At 51.8% G+C, this 18,557-nt stretch overlaps 1 protein-coding gene across 2 annotated transcripts in view; it reads right to left on the bottom strand.

Moving 5' to 3' along the window:
- The window catches only part of MAST3 (microtubule associated serine/threonine kinase 3), a 52,159-nt gene that overhangs the window by 9,250 nt on the left and 24,352 nt on the right, over positions 1 to 18,557 (bottom strand). For both annotated transcript variants that reach the window (XM_024194233.2, XM_024194234.2), the window contains 18 exons: positions 16,906 to 16,981; positions 15,460 to 15,669; positions 15,257 to 15,358; positions 14,024 to 14,156; positions 11,942 to 12,009; positions 11,298 to 11,383; positions 10,364 to 10,572; positions 9,254 to 9,392; positions 8,844 to 8,976; positions 8,465 to 8,630; positions 6,959 to 7,060; positions 5,767 to 5,889; positions 4,337 to 4,446; positions 3,469 to 3,623; positions 2,705 to 2,937; positions 1,585 to 1,785; positions 748 to 974; positions 413 to 535 (listed from right to left, as the gene is read on the bottom strand). In XM_024194233.2, the coding sequence (XP_024050001.1) occupies positions 413 to 535; positions 748 to 974; positions 1,585 to 1,785; positions 2,705 to 2,937; positions 3,469 to 3,623; positions 4,337 to 4,446; positions 5,767 to 5,889; positions 6,959 to 7,060; positions 8,465 to 8,630; positions 8,844 to 8,976; positions 9,254 to 9,392; positions 10,364 to 10,572; positions 11,298 to 11,383; positions 11,942 to 12,009; positions 14,024 to 14,156; positions 15,257 to 15,358; positions 15,460 to 15,669; positions 16,906 to 16,981 (2,596 nt within the window). The remainder of the gene's footprint in view (positions 1 to 412; positions 536 to 747; positions 975 to 1,584; positions 1,786 to 2,704; positions 2,938 to 3,468; positions 3,624 to 4,336; positions 4,447 to 5,766; positions 5,890 to 6,958; positions 7,061 to 8,464; positions 8,631 to 8,843; positions 8,977 to 9,253; positions 9,393 to 10,363; positions 10,573 to 11,297; positions 11,384 to 11,941; positions 12,010 to 14,023; positions 14,157 to 15,256; positions 15,359 to 15,459; positions 15,670 to 16,905; positions 16,982 to 18,557) is intronic.

Here is an 18,557-nt window from a genome sequence, read left to right as displayed (position 1 = left end):
ACCTCATAAAATCCTTAAGACAATTCCAACCACTGCTTACATGGGAGACTACATTTGGCTGGATTTTCAGCTTCTTTTAATAGAATTTGCGGTGGGAAGCAAGGAGGAGCAGCCAGGCCCCAGTGACCTGCCAGCTCTGTACATCCCATGTTTGAGAACTCTGCTCCAGGGGAGCAGACACAGCATGCAAGTCAGAGCCACACTGTCGTGGGCAAAGCCAAGCAACAACAGAGAGGGTGTTATCGCTGGACTCCTGCTGATCTGTGAATTCCCTCTCTCGCTTTCAGATAATTAAACTAAAAGTTTGCTGCTCAAAGTCTTGACCAGCAGCTCGCTCCCGGGGGCTCAGGAGGCGTGTGCAGAGGGAGCAAAGCACTTGGTGTCACGTTTACATCCAGAGCAGGCTGCTTACCTTTAGCAGCAGCTCCACAACATCCATGTGAACTAACCCTAGCACAGACTCTCCATTCACGTGTGTGATGAGATCCCCAGCTCTCAGCCCAGCTTCCTGGGCAGGGCTCCCATCTTCCACGCTCTGGAATTGAAGAACCAGGAAGCGTTACTTAGGCAGATCTTCAGGATTATTCACACAGCATTTAAGCTTCATTGCCAGTTGGCGCCACCTCCCTCTCCTCTTGAGAAAACATTAGTCCCTTTACACCACTGTTGCTCGGCATGCAGAGCACAGTGCTTTGCACAGCACAACGCTGCTCCCTTCACGTGCAGAATCCCCAGCCAGTCACTTACCCACACCATGTGATGCACGGTGTACACGTCGCTGTCCCCCATATACACACGAATGGCGCGCAAGGTGAAGCCATATTTCTTTCCAGAGCTGTGGATGATGATGGGCGGACGCAGGCTGGTGATGCTGAGGGAGGAATCCCGGCTCGGGGATGAGTCCCGAGAGGATGGGTTGGAAGAGAGAGAGTGTGGGGAGATGGGGCTCATGAGGGCTCCACTGGCACAGTCATCTACAAACAACAGACAGTGTCCGTTTCACCTTGGATCCCCCGCGCCTGCCGGCACTCTGAGCAGCGGGGAGTCAGTCCTCTCACACCAAAGAGTAACAGGGCTGCCAAACTCTGCTGTTATTAACAGGACTTGGCCTGGCAGACAACTGTATGTAGAAACTTCTTTGCCCGAGTGAGGAGCACCTCAGTCCACCCCACAAAGGAGCCTAAAAATCTCACTCCCTTACCATTGTCTGCGCAGTTTGTCTCCCTTTGCTACTCTCTCAGCTTAGGCAGAGGGCAGATTTGCCAGCTTCCCTCTTGCCAAGAGCTGGTTCCACTTTGTGGCTCTTGTTCAGGGTTATCATTGCATGGGTCCCACTGCCGAGGGGCACAGAGGAACCCAAGAGGGCATAATTGAGCAGGGACTGCCTGGGAGGCCTCCTTGGTAATGCTCAAGCTGGTGAAAGTGTGACAGACAATAAAAGCTACAAAGGGCCACCATTTTGGGGCAGGGCAGCTGGAGCCAAAGCGCAGGAGTGCATGGTAGAGAGGTTCCAGTCTGAAACATGCATTCGCTAATTACGCAGCTAACACCGTGCATCAGAGTCACTAGCTGCTTCCCACTGACCTGAGGTGATGATCAGGGACAGGGCTGAGACAGAAGCAGATTTAGGCACTCTGCTTCCTGAAGACACTCTCTGCTTCTCCGGAGTGTTCTTCGGACTCCCCAGCCTGCGGCCCAGCCCAGGCTCCAGGGCTCTGGGGGTGGAGTTCTTGGTGCCGGTGCTGTTGCTCCGCAGGCGGATGCGGTTCAGACTGACAATATCAGCTGGACAAATAGGGAGAAAGGTGGTCAGCAAGCTGGTACTTCTTAGGGGCAATAATGTCACTGCAGTGCTATTCTGCTGCTGGCCGGCTGGGGATGATCCTGAATCATTCACTGGAACAGTATCATGTCTAAGAGCCACAGCCCTTACTGTCACTTCCCCCTCCTCATAGGTAACCAGGAACTGGCAAGGTTTAGACTCTGCTGCTAAGCAAATGTCCAGCCAGGGCCATCTTGTCCCCAGTGGGTTATTCCCACACATGGCTGTCTCCCCAGAAGCCCATCCCCCATTTGGCTCCCTCTTCCATCAATTGCTCCCTCCCTAGCCTGTCAGTGCCTATTCAAGGGTACATGTGGGGCATGGGTGTGGCACACCCAGCACCCTCACAGACCACACACGCTGCCACCCCGTCCCTCCCAAAAGGGATCAAGGAAAGACGAGCTAGCACACACAGGGGAAGCTATCACCATCCCCTTGAGGCACGTGATGAGCCCCCTACCACCAAGTGCCGCAAGCTCGAACGCCCAGCCACTCTGCACAGTGCAGGCTGTTCTGAGCTTAAAACACCTACTCTGGAGGTCTCCAACTGTACCCGTCAAGACAGGCAGGGAAATGATGGGGGAGAGAGAAGAGCGTGCCATGCCAACAGGGCATAAATACAGAGCATCTCTCCCCTGCGCTGGAACCATGGGGAGTAATGGAGAACCCTGGAGCTAGGATTACCTGGAGGCTCCCCAATGGCCTGGGCCTCTACCAGCCAACCCAGCGTAAATGCCCTGTACAATGTACACAGGCTCCTTCCCCAGCAGAAGGCCAGACACGACGCTGGGACCCAGACTTAGCGCAGAGCTTTGCCAAATGGCAAAAGGTGACGCTTGCGGTGTCCTGAATGCCCAGCTCCGCCATCCACAACCCACGTACCTGATAACACGGAGGACTTTGCTGCTCCTCCTGCCCCTGCTTCAGGGTCCCCCAGCACAAACATCGGCCTCTCAGCCTTTACAGAGCCTGGGCAGGGGCTCTCATCTTCGGAGGAGAAAGCAAACTTCGGCATAGTCTCCAGGCTGAAGGTGCTGGTGAGGGTGGCAGGGCTGCAGCTTCGCTCGTGCCGGGAGGAGTAGGCTGTCGAGCCGCAGGACGTCCACGATCGGAGCCTGTTGATAGGGGAGAGATGGTCTAAGAGAGTGACCGAGGCTGGGGACACCACCACTGACACAGCACCACCACCATACTATAGGGCACAGCCCCCTTGGGCCACTTCTCCAACTTCAGGGCTAACTGGATTGCTAGCAGCCAAGGTCCCTGCTCTGGGGACTTCACCATCTCATCGTGGTTCCAAACCAGTCTTCTAGGAGCAGGACTCACCCACTGCTGGATCTCCTGCCGCCCCCTCAGCAAGGGGACTCCCCAGCCTCTGTCAGGTGATTGCTGGGAGCAAATCCCTGTATTTTACCTAGAGCAGAAGCAAAGCCCAGTACAAATGAGCAGCAGTGCCCAGGGCTGGCTGAGCTGCCAAGCCATAACAACAATGTGAGAGTCCACACACCCCACTCACCCCTGCTGCCTTCGGGAGTCCGCTTTCCCCCATAGGCACAGGAGCCTCGTGCTCCATGGAGGGAGATCTGGACAGTCTGCACCAGTGGCGGTTCAGCCAGGTCTCTGCAGCATCGTCCCTCCCAGCTCACCTGGTCTCTGTGCCCGACAGCCGGCTCTTGTCTTCGTCTCCTGAGCTCCTGTCCCACCGCTCTGTCCTGTCCTCTTTCTCCTCGCTCTGACTGCGCTCGGAGGACGAGAAGCTCAAGTTGGAGTGAGCTGCCAGGTACTCAGAGCTGCTATAAACCTGTAGCAAAGAGGCCAGCAGAAGGTAGAGTTCAGCCAGGAACCCACAGCACTTTACACCTTACGGTCCAGCCTCTGCCGGCATGGCTCCACCAAAGTCACTTGAATTACCGAAGCAGAGACTCTGACCACACGTCTACAGGAATCACCCACCCACCAATGAAATGCAGCCACCTCTGAGGTCAAACAGCTACCACATCTCACAGCAACTCCACAAAACAATTCAGGACAGAGTGAAGAATAATAAATCCAGGAGGATTCTAGGGAGCAACCAGCCAAATGGGACCTTGGTGAACCCTCCAGGGTTAATTCTCCTACCCTGGGGCATGGTGCCATGGGATCCTTATCCCAGAAAAGTCAAGATCCAGACTTGAGCTCTCATGAAGGGCAGCACCTCTAGGAACACCTTCCTCCTTAGCACCAGGCTGGGGTGCTGGGTCAGTGCTCACTTGGAAGGAAGAGCACCTCCCCCCATGAATCACCAGCAGCCTTTCCCGGAGCATTCCCTGCAGAGCTTTCAATGGTGCTCCTGCAGCAGGTGAGCCGACTCCCTGGGCTTTCCCTTGCCCGAGAGCTCAGAAAGCCCCTCTCAGGTCACTAGTAAAACCTGTGCTCTGGCAGAGAGTGACAGCTGGGGGCTTTGGCCCCACAGGAGGGGGAAGGTCTCTCTAAACCCCCAAGCCCACTTGGTTCCACAAGGGGCGTTTCCAGTACCTTGCTGAAGCGATGAGAGCACGATGAGAACTGGCCGATTTCCACAGATGATTCCTCATCGTTAGTTTCCTCATCCTCGGAGCCCAAATGACGGTACCTTTCAGAGCGAGCTGAAAGCAAGAAGTGACAATGCAGCCGGGACTAGTCCTCCCATGAAGGTGGGTCACTCCTCCAGGGAGCTAGAAACCCAGCAACTTGGCCACACTTACTGTGTACAGAAAATAATAACATCTCCCCTGCTCTCTGCCAGAGCCCCTCACTGCAGAAATAAAGGCTGACGCAGGGATACCATCACTGTCACGTGGGGACCAGTTCAGAGGGGCCCTGCTGGCAAATGGCACAGGGGTAGACCTCTTGCTTACAGTGCCAGAGGGCCGAGGTTTAAATCCCAGGGAAGCCCTGGCACAGAAGTGAAAGTTATTTTCTTTTGCTGATGCTAGGAAGTTTTGGAATGGATCTTAAAGCTCATGCTTCAGGGCTTATGCCAGTCTCTAGATAACAGGGATTAGGTTTCTTGCAGCTTCCTGTGAAGTGTCTGGTTCTGACCACTGTCAGACAAAATCCTGGACTAGATGGACTATGGGTCTGATCTGGTCCAGCAAGTCCCATGTTCCTCAGCGTGTGAACAGACCATACTTTAAACACACCGAATTTCTAAGTAATTAGGTCACCCGTGTCACAGGCTTGCAGGAGTGAGGGAATTAACCATGCATTTTACAACCCCCAAAGTGACTCCCAGGGAGCCTCAGGTTACCGTGCACTCGGCCTTGCACTCATTTAGCTCCAGCTTTAACCCCTGATGCACCACTTTTTTTGTCAGCTACACGGGTGCACGAGAAAGCAGTGCCTTCTGGCATGCAGGGCAGAGCAGCGGGAGCTTTCTTCTCCATACACATCGCTGAGGGCTGGGGTTTCCCAGCAGGGATGCACAGATGTTTCTTTTCCACTTCCCAAGGCAGCTGAGGGGAGCAAAGCAAGGTGCAGCCAGAAAGTCCCTCTACTGCTTGTTAGGAACCATCACCCTGGTGCCTGTTTTTAGTCTTATCTGCAGCACCGGTGTCTGTGTGCAAAATCCCACAAGTGAACCCTTCTGGCGACAGCCCTCTGCACTCAGCCTAATCTGCCAGTCCCTCCCGCTGTGCCTGGCAGGTAGCGCGTCAAGGAGGTTGTGAGCCAGGGGCACCATCAGCAAAGGGCTTATACGAGCAAACCGAAGGAGCTGGTGCACCTGGAGGCACTGCCGCCTGAGGCATGACCAGGAGAATTTCACTCCATGCAGCAGTGACTTTATCATTCGTTTCTACAGCAAAGTCACTATCAGAAATTTGCCCCTAGCTTCCTGGAGAGGGTTTCTTTGTTCTGGATAATTCTACCCAGACTCACTGCTGGGACAATGGAGTCAAAAAAGGAGAAGCAAGAATTGGCCTTACTGTCAAAGTAACTGGTATCATCCTCAGCCTCCAGCTGGGGAATGAATTCAGCCTTCTGCCGCAGCAGCCCATTCCAGTCCAGGTTGTGGAAGAAGGAATGATGCTTCACCTCATGGGCGCCACCTGGTGTCCAGCACAGAATCACGTAGGTTAGAGCAGGCCTGACTTCAGATCCCAGAGCTGTCCCCACAGCCCAGGAGGCTCTCTCACTTTGGAAACAAGTTTAGTTGTATCTGACCCCCAGGAGAGATGGCTTGGATAGAATGGAACCAGCCTGGATTTAGGTTCCCAAAGCCAATCCCAACCAACAAGATTCACAAGACCAAAGTCTGACCTTGGCCTCCCCCAGCACGTCTCTAACAACAGGACAGACTCTACTCTCGGTTACACCAACAAAGAGAAATCCAGAGTAGTTCCTTGACATTTACAGAGTTATGTGGCAGGAACAGAGACAGGATCTGGCCTGCTGTCAAAATGATTGTTGGAGCTTTCTCATTAGCACGGCAGAGAACAATGAGCAATGGCGAGGGCAGGAAGAGACAGCAGGACACTAAGGCCGGAAAACGCAGTGGCACAGAACTGTAGCTATGCCCTGGGCTGTATACACCAACAGAGGGGTAGCAACTGTGCTAAGCCTGCAAATGCAGGAAGGTGAAGGTGAAATGAAGGGCAAACAAAAAACTAGATGGGAACCAGAGAGAGAAGCAAGGCTCTTCAGGATAGACACACTAACATTTCAACACCTGCCAGAGCCAGGAGCAGAAGCCATGGGTTATTAAGCACTGCTGTAGGTTTCCAACTGCAGGTGGCCACAGGGCATCAGGAGCATGCTTTAATCCCATCAAGTACCTATCCACATAGGGTGCCAACATGCAGTCAGCACTGCCCAGATTCTCCAGGGAAGGGGAATGTTTCTACCCCAACGGCAGAATACAGTTTGTAGAAAAGCGATGCTCAAGGCTGAGATGGGCGGTACCGCATGAGAGAGCAAAGCCCATGAGCTAGATGCTAAAGAAGAGCTCTTATAAACATGCTGGGGATACTTCTAATTGCCTAAGGAAGCCATCTCAAAGGTGAGACAGACATCAACTGAACAGACAAATGCTGATCAGCCAGGAGATCTCACCAGTGACCATGCCCTGTGCTGCCTGGTGGATGTAAGCTGTAAAAGTCGGGTACAGTAAGCACATACCGGTGCCTAATCGTTCCAGCGGGCAATGCCTCAGCAACCTTGTGATCAAATCCTGAGCATCAGCAGGAAGAGCTTCATCGCCTTCAGGCCACATAATTTCATCTGAAACAAAACGGAAAATCATGAGGGGACCCCTTCCCTTGACAGCAAAAGGCCATTTGCATCAGAACAGCCAGGGCAGAAAGCGGATCATAGACACACCAACTGGAGACTTGTAACTGACCACTCCACAGATGACTTGCACTACCTCCTGGGGCCCCCCATAGCTACTGGTCTGGGACTCCATGCAACGGGCACCCCAAGGCTGGCTGGGATAGGAGGGGGCAGGAAGCTGTAGATTCATGGCCTGTTTTTCTCACAATGAGCACCTCAGCCCTCTTGCCCTTATGGCTGCAGGGAGCATCCCACTTGAGTCGGAGTTAGGAGCGAGTTGAAGGAAGGTCATTATGACTTGGAACCTTAAGGCAAAGTACCTTTGCTAGGGAAGTTATTTTTGCACAAGAAAAATGCCAGTGTAACTGCAAAGCATGTGCTAGTCACCTAACTCTGGGAAAGGTGAGACTCCCATGTCCACACTCAGTGACTTTAAAGCTACATCACAGCCATCTCTCTGATTCACTAATCATATGGTGAGGGTGCTGCAAGACCTGGGTGACGCCCAACAACCTCATCCGAAGAGTTATTGTTAAAAGAAAAATTAAGCAGCAATCAAAAGAGAAAAGTGAAACGGCAGCTGTACAAGGACAGCGCTGCAAGCCACGCTTCCCCCAAAGCCTGGGAACGAAGCGAAACCCAACCATCTACACTACGAGAACATTCATGTCTAAATCAGATGATGAAACATCCCTGAGGCCCAACCCTCATTCCAGAGCACACCATGCTAAGGAACAGCATTCTAGTGCAGGCAACAATTAGGCTGTACATTCTCCTAAGCCAGCTTCCAAAACATCTCTACTTTCTTCATCCTGTTCTGGGTAGGGAATACATTGTCCTTCCTCCATCGCCTGGAGTCAAAAGGAGGCAGGAGTAAAAAGGAATCTGTTCATTTAGAGGATCCCAACCTCCTTGGGGCCACTGAATCAGTTCAAAAGACTACGTGCCTGGCCCAGCGAGCCAGCTGCACACTCTAACCTGCCACAAAGCCAGGGCTGCGCCAATGTCCAATCATAATCATGAGAGAAGCCCAGGAACCTCTGCAGGCAAATGTTCATTGGTAAGCGTTTGTAAAGCCCTTTGAGGACCTTGGATGGAAGAGGCTACAGAAGGGCAAAATCTCATCTTGTTAACACGCAGATGAGCTGTGCTCTGAGGCCTATAACAGGAAGTGGTGCCTGCATGGTTCAGAGTCTCAGTGTCCCAGAAGCACTAACCCAAATACCCAAACGCCCCATACCTGGTGCTGACATAACGCAAGACAAAGAAGGGCTAGGAACACTCAGACCCAGAAAGCTCCCGGAACGAAGACGAGAGGATGGCTCAGGGTATTGACCATTGCTAGAGACCTACCGCTGATCACCTGCCCAAAGAGCTCTTCTGGGGTGTCTCCGAAGAAGGGGACGCAGCCCACGAGGAACTCATACAGGATGATGCCCATGGCCCACCAGTCGACAGGCTTCCCGTAGCCTTGTATTAAGATCACCTCTGGCGCAATGTATTCGGGAGTGCCGCACACCTGCATTCAAAGAGGTGTTGGTAATACTGGAACCTCTGCTCTCCATAGCAGCCCAAGTACTGCTACAGCGTGCCCAGAACTATGCTGTCTCCGAGATGGGGAGATATGGATACAGCATTCCCACCCTCCCTCGGGGACCAAGAGAGATTGTTTGAACCAATGGCCCCACCCACTACAGCATGGAATCTGAGCCTACCGAGATCCTGGACATACCTGCTTGTCCATGAACTCTCGAGTGTCCTTCTCAATGTGTCCTTCATACAAGTTCGTGGTCATGTTCATCAGCCCAATCTTTGACAGGCCGAAGTCTGTTAGTTTGATGTGACCCATTGAAGTGATTAACAAACTGCAAGAGAGAAGATGCATGTGTAATCTCACTGGCTCGCTCCCTAGCAGAGCCTGGTATGAAGCAGAGAGCAGAGGCAGGGCCCCACTCTAAGAATTACATTGAAAAGGCTGGCTGCTTTCTGCTCATGACTTGGGATCACTCAGCCAGAAGCAGCTCCCATCACTCTCAGTGGGGAAAGGGGATACAAAGGAACCCCCCCCACACTTCCCCACTTTAGAATCTGACAGCCTCTTGCCCATGCTCCTCCAACCCTGAGCCCCCTTCCTGTCCTTACTTGTCAGGCTTCAGGTCCCTGTGCACAATCCCATAGTTGTGAAGATATTCCAGAGCTAGAACAGTCTCTGCAAAGTACATCCGGGCCATGTCGACTGGCAGAGGACCCATGTTCTTCAGTAACGTGGCACAGTCCCCTCCTACAGAAACATACAAACTCTCCATGAGCCACAGGCAACTGTGCAGCATGCAGGACTGGGCTCAGGGCATCCTCAAGGATTTCAAGGAACTTCTTCTTAACAGGAACGTAGGACTCCCTACACCAAATCAGACCCTGAGCTGTCAAGTCCTGGATACTGCCTCCGAGTGGCCGCAACCCAATGCTAGAAAGAGGAAAAGTATCCCTGGCCAATTGCATATGGCAGAAAAGCCTTTCTTTCTGAACCTGCGTGGCCACCCATCTGCCAGCCCCTGCTGCTCTGCTTCAGGCAGCACTCAGCTCTCCAGTTTTTGGGATGTTGCACTGGTACAAGCGGAGAACAGCAGGTCTAGGATTGAGACACAGCAAGGAGGTTCTGCTGCAGCTCAAAGACATGGTTACCTGGCGAATGCATGTTTGTTACATGTTTGGATGCAGATGGACAGATGGCAGAGGGAACACACCAGAGACATTAAATCACCATTCACAGAACTGCTTCAGAAAGAAGAACAGATTAAAGCAGGGGAGTATTTTTACACGCACGCACACACGCACGCACACGATGTTTTACAGAGAGGGAAACAGAGGCAGAGAGAGGGTAACACGAGGGAGCACCTGTCTCCAAGTCGTGTGCACAGACCAAGCTTCTCTCTCAACGGGCAGCAGATGGTTTTGGAGTCTCTGCTCTGCGAAGGAAGGAGGACCCTCCATTCCTGCAGGAACAGGACAGGCACGGGGAGCAGAGGGCAGCGTGACGTGTGCTCACACAGGACATCGCAGAGACATTCAGTACTGAGGGGCCTGGTGGCCATGAGAGCTAAAAGCATTCACAGGCGGCAGCCCTCACTTTGGGGATCTTTGTTTTCCTACCCTAGGACGGCAGGTTAAGTGTTTTTTTAAAAAAAAAATCCACTCTAACAACCGCAGTGTAAAGCCCCCATTCGGCCCTTGGGTGACCAGCTTCGCTCTCACCTTCCACGTATTCCATCACCATGCACAGGTGCCTTTTGGTTTCAAAGGAGCAAAACATGCTGACCACAAAGGGGTTCTCGGCAAAGGTGAGAATGTCCCTCTCCACAAACACCTGCTGGATCTGGTTCCGCAGAATGAGGTTTTGCTTGTTAATTTTCTTTATAGCAAAACGCTGCCTGGTCTCTCTGTGCCTCACCAGATACACGGCCCTAGGAGGGGAGAAAGCGATGATAGCGCCCTCCACGCTGCAGGCACTGCAGGGGTCACTACTGAGTGCACGGGGCTCCCACAGCTGCTGTCAAGTGTATCGACCAGAACAGCTGGACTTGTTGCTTCAAAACACTTGTAAAGCATCGAGAAACCTGCGTCTCCCACCACCCGGAGCAGTTCCCAGTGACAGCGAGCAGGTGCTCAGGACTCTGGCATGGGGTTTCGGGAGGTTAGCCGCTAACCTGCCAAGCACTGCGTCCCCCACGTGCAAAGGGTGATATTTGACAAATAGGTCAATTACAACGGGCATTTGCAAGCAGGACATTTGCAAGCAGGCTGCCAGCCGCATCCTCTTACTGAACACTGGCCTTATTTACAACCCCAGCAGCGAGGCAGGCGCCATTGTCAAACGTGGCAAGCTGCTCCTCGCCAGAAGGATTTATGTGCAGTAGCTGTAATGACACACTCAATGGAGTCGCGTTAAAGTGCCAAGACCGACACAGTAAGCAAGATACCAGGCCTGCTCTGTCCCTCTCTGCACTCACCAGCATTGTGCCTTCTTTCCAGAGGAGCTGGTCTTGCTCAGGCCAGGCCCAACGCTAAGGTGATTAGTTCACACTTAGATCGTTTGCAAAAAGCCAGTGGGTGGATTGCTCAGCGCAGCCCCAAGCCGGTAAGCTCCTGAGCGCCCTGCACTGAAGCAGAGGCTCTCTCTTCAACTTACCCATAGGCCCCATTGCTGATCAACTTGATGGTCTCAAAGTCACTCTCACAGGGTTTCCTCCGAGAAGCGGCAGCTGAGGCCCGGCTCTGCGTGAGACACACACAAAGGGGTGTTTGATCTTTCTGCACATCCCGGCACTGTGACTGTAAATACAGCGTATGCTTCCCCTCCACAATTCGCTAGCCCTGGGAAACGCTCCTGCCCACCCTTCCCTCCCCCTATGGTGCCCATCACACAAAGGGAGGCTTTCGCTAGTCTGACCAGTAAAAGCAAACCTAGACCTACACTCAAAGCAGGCGGTTGTTGCTCAGCATCCTTAGAAGCCACCACATCAGAAATCAACTGCACTTTACAAACAGTGAACTGTCAAGGCAAAACTGTGTCAAGCACATGCCCGTTCCACGTGTCCAGGTGCCAACGGGAGGATCCATGTACAGGAATAGGGGTGTCCATAAGACATGTACCTTCAAAAATTCACACAGTTTCAGCAACTCTCTATGGATGGACAATTCCATCTCCAGGCTCCCTGGGAATGCAGACAGCCTCCTGGCATTGCCTTATACGGGTTGCCAAGAGTTAATGTGCTCAGTGTCAGAGAAGCTGGTTGGTAAATGCGAACACTAACTCAGGCTGGATGGCCTTACCTCATGGGAGTCGTCATTCTCTGGGGTCATGGTGTTCCCACTATCAAAATGATCCAGCTGAACCATTTCTGCAGAAAAACGGAAAGAGCTAGCTGTCAGGAATTCAACAGACTACACAGACACGCTGCTGCTGCTTCAGAGGGAGGAGGAACTGAAACCCATCTATCCTGGATTAAGGGAACTCCACTGAGATTTGCACACTGCTCCCTTCTGGAGAAGTTTTTTGTTAGAAAATTGACCACCTTTTCCAGACATAGGGTTGACCCTGCTGCCGCAGCTAGTATCAGGCTAGCAGAAGGTGCCGTCTACACACGAGATGCCTCGCACAAGTTCACTGAGCAACCTGCACTGGGTGCCAACTTCACCAAAAGCCGCAGAGATGCTTTTCCTGGCCCACTCCCACTGCATTGTCTGGGTTTGCTGCACACACAACCCCTCTGCAGCCAATATTCTGACTGCAGATGTAATGGGCTGCTATATACTTGGGATCAGCAAACTGGTCTGGATAAAGAAGAACACATACAAAACTTTGCCCACATCGAGCCTCTGCCATCCTCAAGTGCTTGACTAACTTCTGGTCTCTCCCCCATCCCTCTGCAAGTCCAAGCTCAGTTCCTCCTAGGGCTGGGAGCACCAAAACACCACAAGGAAGCTTGGCAGGCAGCGGGCAGCCTGACTCACAGATATCTGTCAGAATGGAAGCTTCGGGCTCTTGGAGGCCTTTACCACTAACAAAAACTAATGCCCAGAGTAGAAAGTGTCACCATCCATACCCCACTCTGTGTTCAGACGTTTCTGCAGACGCCCATTAACAACTCTGTAGGCCCAACCTTTTTGATGTCTGCCCGCCTGCAGCCCCATTCATGCAGGGAAATTCAGGGTCCTGGCATCAAGGGGTTAAACATTTATATAATTCTAACTACTCTGCACAGTCCTTTCTGCGTTCCCCCACAGGCCTTGGCTTCCCATGGATTAAGTGTTCTTGAAAGTAATCTACTGTATTTAATATGTAGCGAGCGATAATGAAGGAGAATTTGGTTCTGGCATGCAGAGACTTGGATACAGGCCTGGAATGCACATCCCACTCCACTGCCATAGTCCAAGCACGGGTGGGTTTGGAAGCTGATGCACTTTTATCCCTGCACAGACTGCTTCAGCCCTGTGCGCGAATCCCTGGACAAGCCATCTGAACCCTCGCTACCACAGCATCGAGAGAGGTACCTTTCCAACAGCAACAACTTCAAGGCTAATTCCAATAAGGATCAGTCAGAACTTGCTGAAGAAAGAGTTACCCGTTGGTCTCGGAGATCTCCTGATTGGCCTCATAAGCATCTATTCCAATGCAATGTGATGCTATCGGAACCTTAACACTTGGGCAGGTCACATCGCAGCCTGCATTCTGCGTGAACCCGCATTTGGGGATGCAATGTTTATACACTTACCACAGAGCAAGATCCAGTGGGGAGAAAGCACAAATCCCATCCGGCAGCAGTCACCTGCACTGCGGGCCTGGGAGGGGGTTACTGCCTTACGCACACATTAGGAAACATCTGCACTGTCACTTCACCAGAGTTGAGGGGAAAGGGCAGCCCAGAGGATACACCAACAGCTACCTAGACCCGCCCTGCTGGCTGCATAGCGATTGCTGACAGTCCTGCCGCATCTGCTTTGGTTTCGTTTCATAGTGCGGGTCCATCTCTGTCATTCTGCCCAGCAGCAAGGTGTACTGGAGCGACAAGCTCTCGGTCTGTCCGTGGAGCACTTTCAGCACAGGCAGGGGCAGCACAAACGTCTCCACCCCATGCAGCCACGCCACCACCCCGCTTTGCCTTGGAGGTACCACCCTCAGAAGAGCCTGTTCAGTCCTTCTCCTTTGGCTGAGAATGTCAGCAAGCTGCCACTAGCGTTAACTGCAGCGGTGACTTTTGGGATTTGGGCAGCTCCTAGCCTGGGAGTAGCAGAGACCTTCCAACACATGCTAGCTCTAACTGGCAACAGCCATGTGCGAGAGGCTCCCTCTCCTGTTCCTGATCCCCTGGTCACTCAGCCAGACACAGTCCAAGAGCTGTAAAACATCCCTACCCTCCAGAGGGTCCTTGGCAAGCCCCAGCTGGCTGATGATGTACCGCGGGATATCAGTTTTTATTCCTTGGCCTACTTTAGCATGTCCTTCCGCGGCTTCCAGAAGATGATAGAATTCCTCAGGATCAAACTCCTAGCCAAAGGAGAAAAATTGCAGTCAAGAAATGAGTTCTGCCTTTGTGTCCCTAAATAAAAGCACCTCCACCACCACACAGGCTGCTTCCCCAGCAGAAAGCCAGACATGACTCTGGGTTCCAGGCCTCACAGTACGCAGGGGGGAGGGTTAGCTCAGTGGTTTGAGCATTGGCCTGCTAAACCCAGGGTTGTGAGTTCAATCCTGGAAGGGGCCATTTTAGGGATCTGGGGCAAAAATTGGGGATTGGTCCTGCTTTGAACAGGGGGTTGGATTAGATGACCTATGGAGGTCCCTTCCAACCCTGATATACTATGATGTTCTTAAATGGAATTAGAGTCACTGTCATAGATTGCAATGATAGGGTTCCCTTTAGCTCTGGAGTTATGGGATGCTACCTGGGCATCAGACCTCTGCAGGAAAACCACAGCTCCCCTGATCTTGGGTTTGTGTCTGCGTTTCCAGTGTAATCCCTGGCTGAAAAATCCAGCCATGTGCCCATGGCCCAGAATTCAGGGGGCAAGCTGGCTGTATGCCTGAGCTGACATACCTATGTTCCTTCCATCTGTAAACAATTCTCAGACTAGCCCTACTGAGAGAGATTTGGAAATGTGCCACCGATAACTTTAGGTTTTCAAGGTGGATTAATAACCAAAGGAGAATGTGTGCTGGAGGTTAAGTGTAACGGATAAAAGGTAAAGATGGACAAGAAAAGAAAAACAGATTAGACATTCCCACCTCACAAGGAAACCCAGCACCGTCCTGTACTGTAATATTCATGGATCTAAAGATCTGAATGTCTTCATCGTCTCTCTCTGATCCCTGACCAAGTTCCCTAACGGTGAGTCTGAAGCTCGGTGGCCGGGTTAGTGACTACAGGCAAGCTTGTGTTAGGGTTACTCAGTTACTGCGCACGCAACAGAGGAGCTGCACTGTTTTTGAGTTGTTGGGTGCACGAATGTGGATCAAGCTGTTTTGCAGGAAGTGATTCTTTCTAATTTACTCCATGAGTAACGAGCACTTCCCTTTCCAAATGAGGCATACCCATGACAGAGACCTGCATATGCGCACAGTCTGGCAGGCCACGCAGTACTACTTACCAAGCACTCCAGAAGGCGGGCAGGGCGGGATATTATTAGCAGCAGCTTCCTGACCAGCTGGTCAATGAACCTCACTTCCTCACTCTCTGAACGCTCCTGGGCCTACAGAGAACGAGACAAATGCCCAGGTCACCAAACAGCCAGTGTCAGTGGGGGGCCAGGGTTGGGAGGAGGGGGGATTGTGAGAACACCCAAACACTCACATCGTGGAGCATTTTCTCCAGTTTCTCCTGCAGCTCCATGAAGTAGCGTGACGTGATGAGAGCTTGTTGGGACTTGGCCAGGCAGTCTCGGGCCAGCTCAATGATCTGATGGTGGATGAACCCCAGCACGCCATCAGCAAGGGGCAGCATACTGCTAGACGAGCAGCTAGTGATGGTCCCCTGCAGGCGCTCCTCCATCTGCGCTGTGGCCTGCAGGGCAGAGCAGGAGATGACTACAGGGGGACTGAGACCTTGAGCCTACATCCGGGTGTTAGCCATCAGCACAGCTGACCCAGTGCAAACTCAAGTGCGCTGCCCCGGGGCAAGCCATGACCTGCACAAGTGCAGCACATTTACATAGGGGCCATATCCTCAGCTGGAGTGAACTTGGAGCTATGGCAGTTTACACCAGCTGAAGGCTCTGGCCCTGTGGTTTGCACAGGTGCAGCTACCCCACTGGCTAAAAGCCCCAGTGCACACCCAAGCCTGGGTTCATTTAGAGACAGAGAGAGCGGCCATTCCTGAACGTCCTTCTGAGAAGATTGCAGAGCAGACCCTTGTGGTCCAAACACTCCTAGCTGCAGGACAGGCCTCTCAGTATGACAGCGCATCAGAGATGGGTCATTTCCAAGTGATCTGGCACTCAGCATTACCAGCTCTTTCCCCCCATAAACCTTTAAGTAGAAACATATGAAACCAGAGGAAGGATTAAAACAAAGGGGCTTGTTGCTTTGTTTATTATCTCCCCGGGCAGGCTCGCAGCCGGGAAATTGCCAGCTGACAAAATGGAAAAGCTGCTGCTGGAAGTTACGTTAACTCTGAGCTGCTGTGCCCAGGTAATGCAGCACCTAAGCCTGGATCCCAGCTAGTCCAGACCCGGAGGCTGGCACGCACTGGGCTGTCCTTTATGACTGCAGCATGCCAGCAGCGTACAAAATAGTTGTACTAATCCTCACATTAGGGATGTGCTGGAAAGAATGTTCCTCTTACATATGCGACTTTGAGCTGTGCCATGGCACCCTAGGACCAATGCAGCTGTACAAACAGCCGGAACGAGCATTTCCCTGCTTTTGTGATATTATGTCTCGCTATTTTAGACTGCGCTGTGACTGCGCTGATATTGTTTCATTTGAAAATCTCAGCACAATATTCACGTGCTTACACGGACATTGTTTTAACCAAGAAGTGGTGTCCAGAGACTGTTACTGAGACAGTTTCATGTTGCTGCAGTAACACATGCTCCACGGTGACCGGGAGAGGACATTATGAATCTTCTGCTCTCCCCCCAGTGAATTACCAGGTTTCCAGCCCCCTCATACACCGCCCCTGTAAGGTACACTTTGTGTCCCAGGACAAAGAACAGAAATGATTTTGCTAGAGACTGAATTGCTGAAAAGCCGAAGATATGTTATGTTCGAATCATCTTTCTGAGCTCCGGGCAGTTACCTTCGGGAATCGTTCCTTGTAGACGTGATTCATCATAACAATCTCATTATCAAAAGCTCCACTTGTTCGTCCAGGGCTGGGGGGAAAGAACAGGTTTATCTTCAGAAAACCAAGTAATTATGGGTTTGTGCCGTCTTAAATGCCTTTGGAGACTCATCACACTTTGTTTTCTATTCAACTGCCACGTTTCACAAGCCATTAAAGCACATTCACACCAAGCACTCAGCATCCTGACAGTCAGTGACTCCCCCAGGGCACCTGCACCCCCAAATACAGCTCCCCAATGCACCAACAGCAACACAACTCACTGCTGCCCTGGAGCTTCCCCTCGGGAACTGCTCCTCATTCCTGACTTAGAATCATAGACTATCAGGGTTGGAAGGGACCTCAGGAGGTATCTAGTCCAACCCCCTGCTCAAAGCAGGACCAATCCCCAGACAGATTTTTGCCCCAGATCCCTAAATGGCCCCATCAAGGATTGAACTCACAACCCTGGGTTTAGCAGGCCAATGCTCAAACCACTGAGCTATCCCTCCGCCCCTTGCGGACCATCTCCTACCACATTCCCAGTCAGCACCCCTACCTGTTAGTCTACCACAGGTCTCTCCAGGAGGAGAGACTGGCCGACAGAAGAGACTGCCTGGCAGCTGTCTGATCTGAACAACTGTCTGCAATAAGCTACTCCGACCTCCAAACTCATGGCATTTATAAGCCAAGGTAGTTTTGAATCTAGGTCTCCAGAGCTGAGAGACTAATGCGTCCATTAAAGAAAGGGCTTGTCCTTTTGCTTTCCCTTTCGCCCCAGTCCCAGCAAAGTATAATGCCACTGGAGAGATGCCTAGACCACAGCCACCTGTGAGCAGGCCAGCAGTGTGACAGACACCCAGGGTCTCTCGATCTGCTGCTGTAGTTGCCTTTTCACTGCTGGCAGCAAAACAACTGATTTTAGTTTTTTGCAGGGCACAGAGGGATCTTCACATGAATTGTTTAACTTTTTTAGGCCACCAGTGAATTCAGTGGATCCTCCTTTCTCCCCTGGCCACAACGCCACCACCAGAATCTTAATCCTGTTACACAAAGCCAGTTACAGGGAGCAGCCACCAACTCGTTAACCAAGAGATAACAAATGCCAAGATCAAAACCAGTTTCAACTCTCCCCCCGTTCTCATTTCAGTAACTAAGAAGTAAGCCGCAGCCTGGCAAGGGACTCTTTGTATGTGCTATGTACAAGTGATGGCAGCCATATAACTAGCATTCATCCACTTGTAAAGCCCTTGAGATAATTAATCTAATTTTAATGAAATTTCAGGCGACAAAGCCCAGGACCAATTACAGCTCTCGCCCAATAAGAACCCAGAGAAGCCTGGTTACAAATGAGGCCTCTAAACACATTCCACCACGGGAAAAAGTATTTAACTGAAATATTCCCTGTGAGGATGCAAACTTGCTGCACTTGACAACTGGAGAACAAACCAATGAATGGAAACTTGACATCCCAATGCACAGCAAGTTTATGAAGGGGCACTGTCAAATTCAGGAGGTCTGCATGTTTAGTCTATTGTAAGGTGCAGAAGTTGAGGAGGAGTTGCCAGGCATTCTTGCTTGTACTTCTCTGCTGCACTCCCATGCTGGACCTTTCTTGTGAATTTCAT

This window comes from Terrapene carolina, unplaced genomic scaffold (genome assembly GCF_002925995.2).
Source record: "Terrapene carolina triunguis isolate 2854851 unplaced genomic scaffold, T_m_triunguis-2.0 Scaffold194, whole genome shotgun sequence".
In the NCBI taxonomy this organism is placed as follows: domain Eukaryota; kingdom Metazoa; phylum Chordata; order Testudines; family Emydidae; genus Terrapene; species Terrapene triunguis.
Note: the sequence above shows the minus strand (reverse complement) of the source record. Positions and strands in the feature narration are given on the sequence as shown.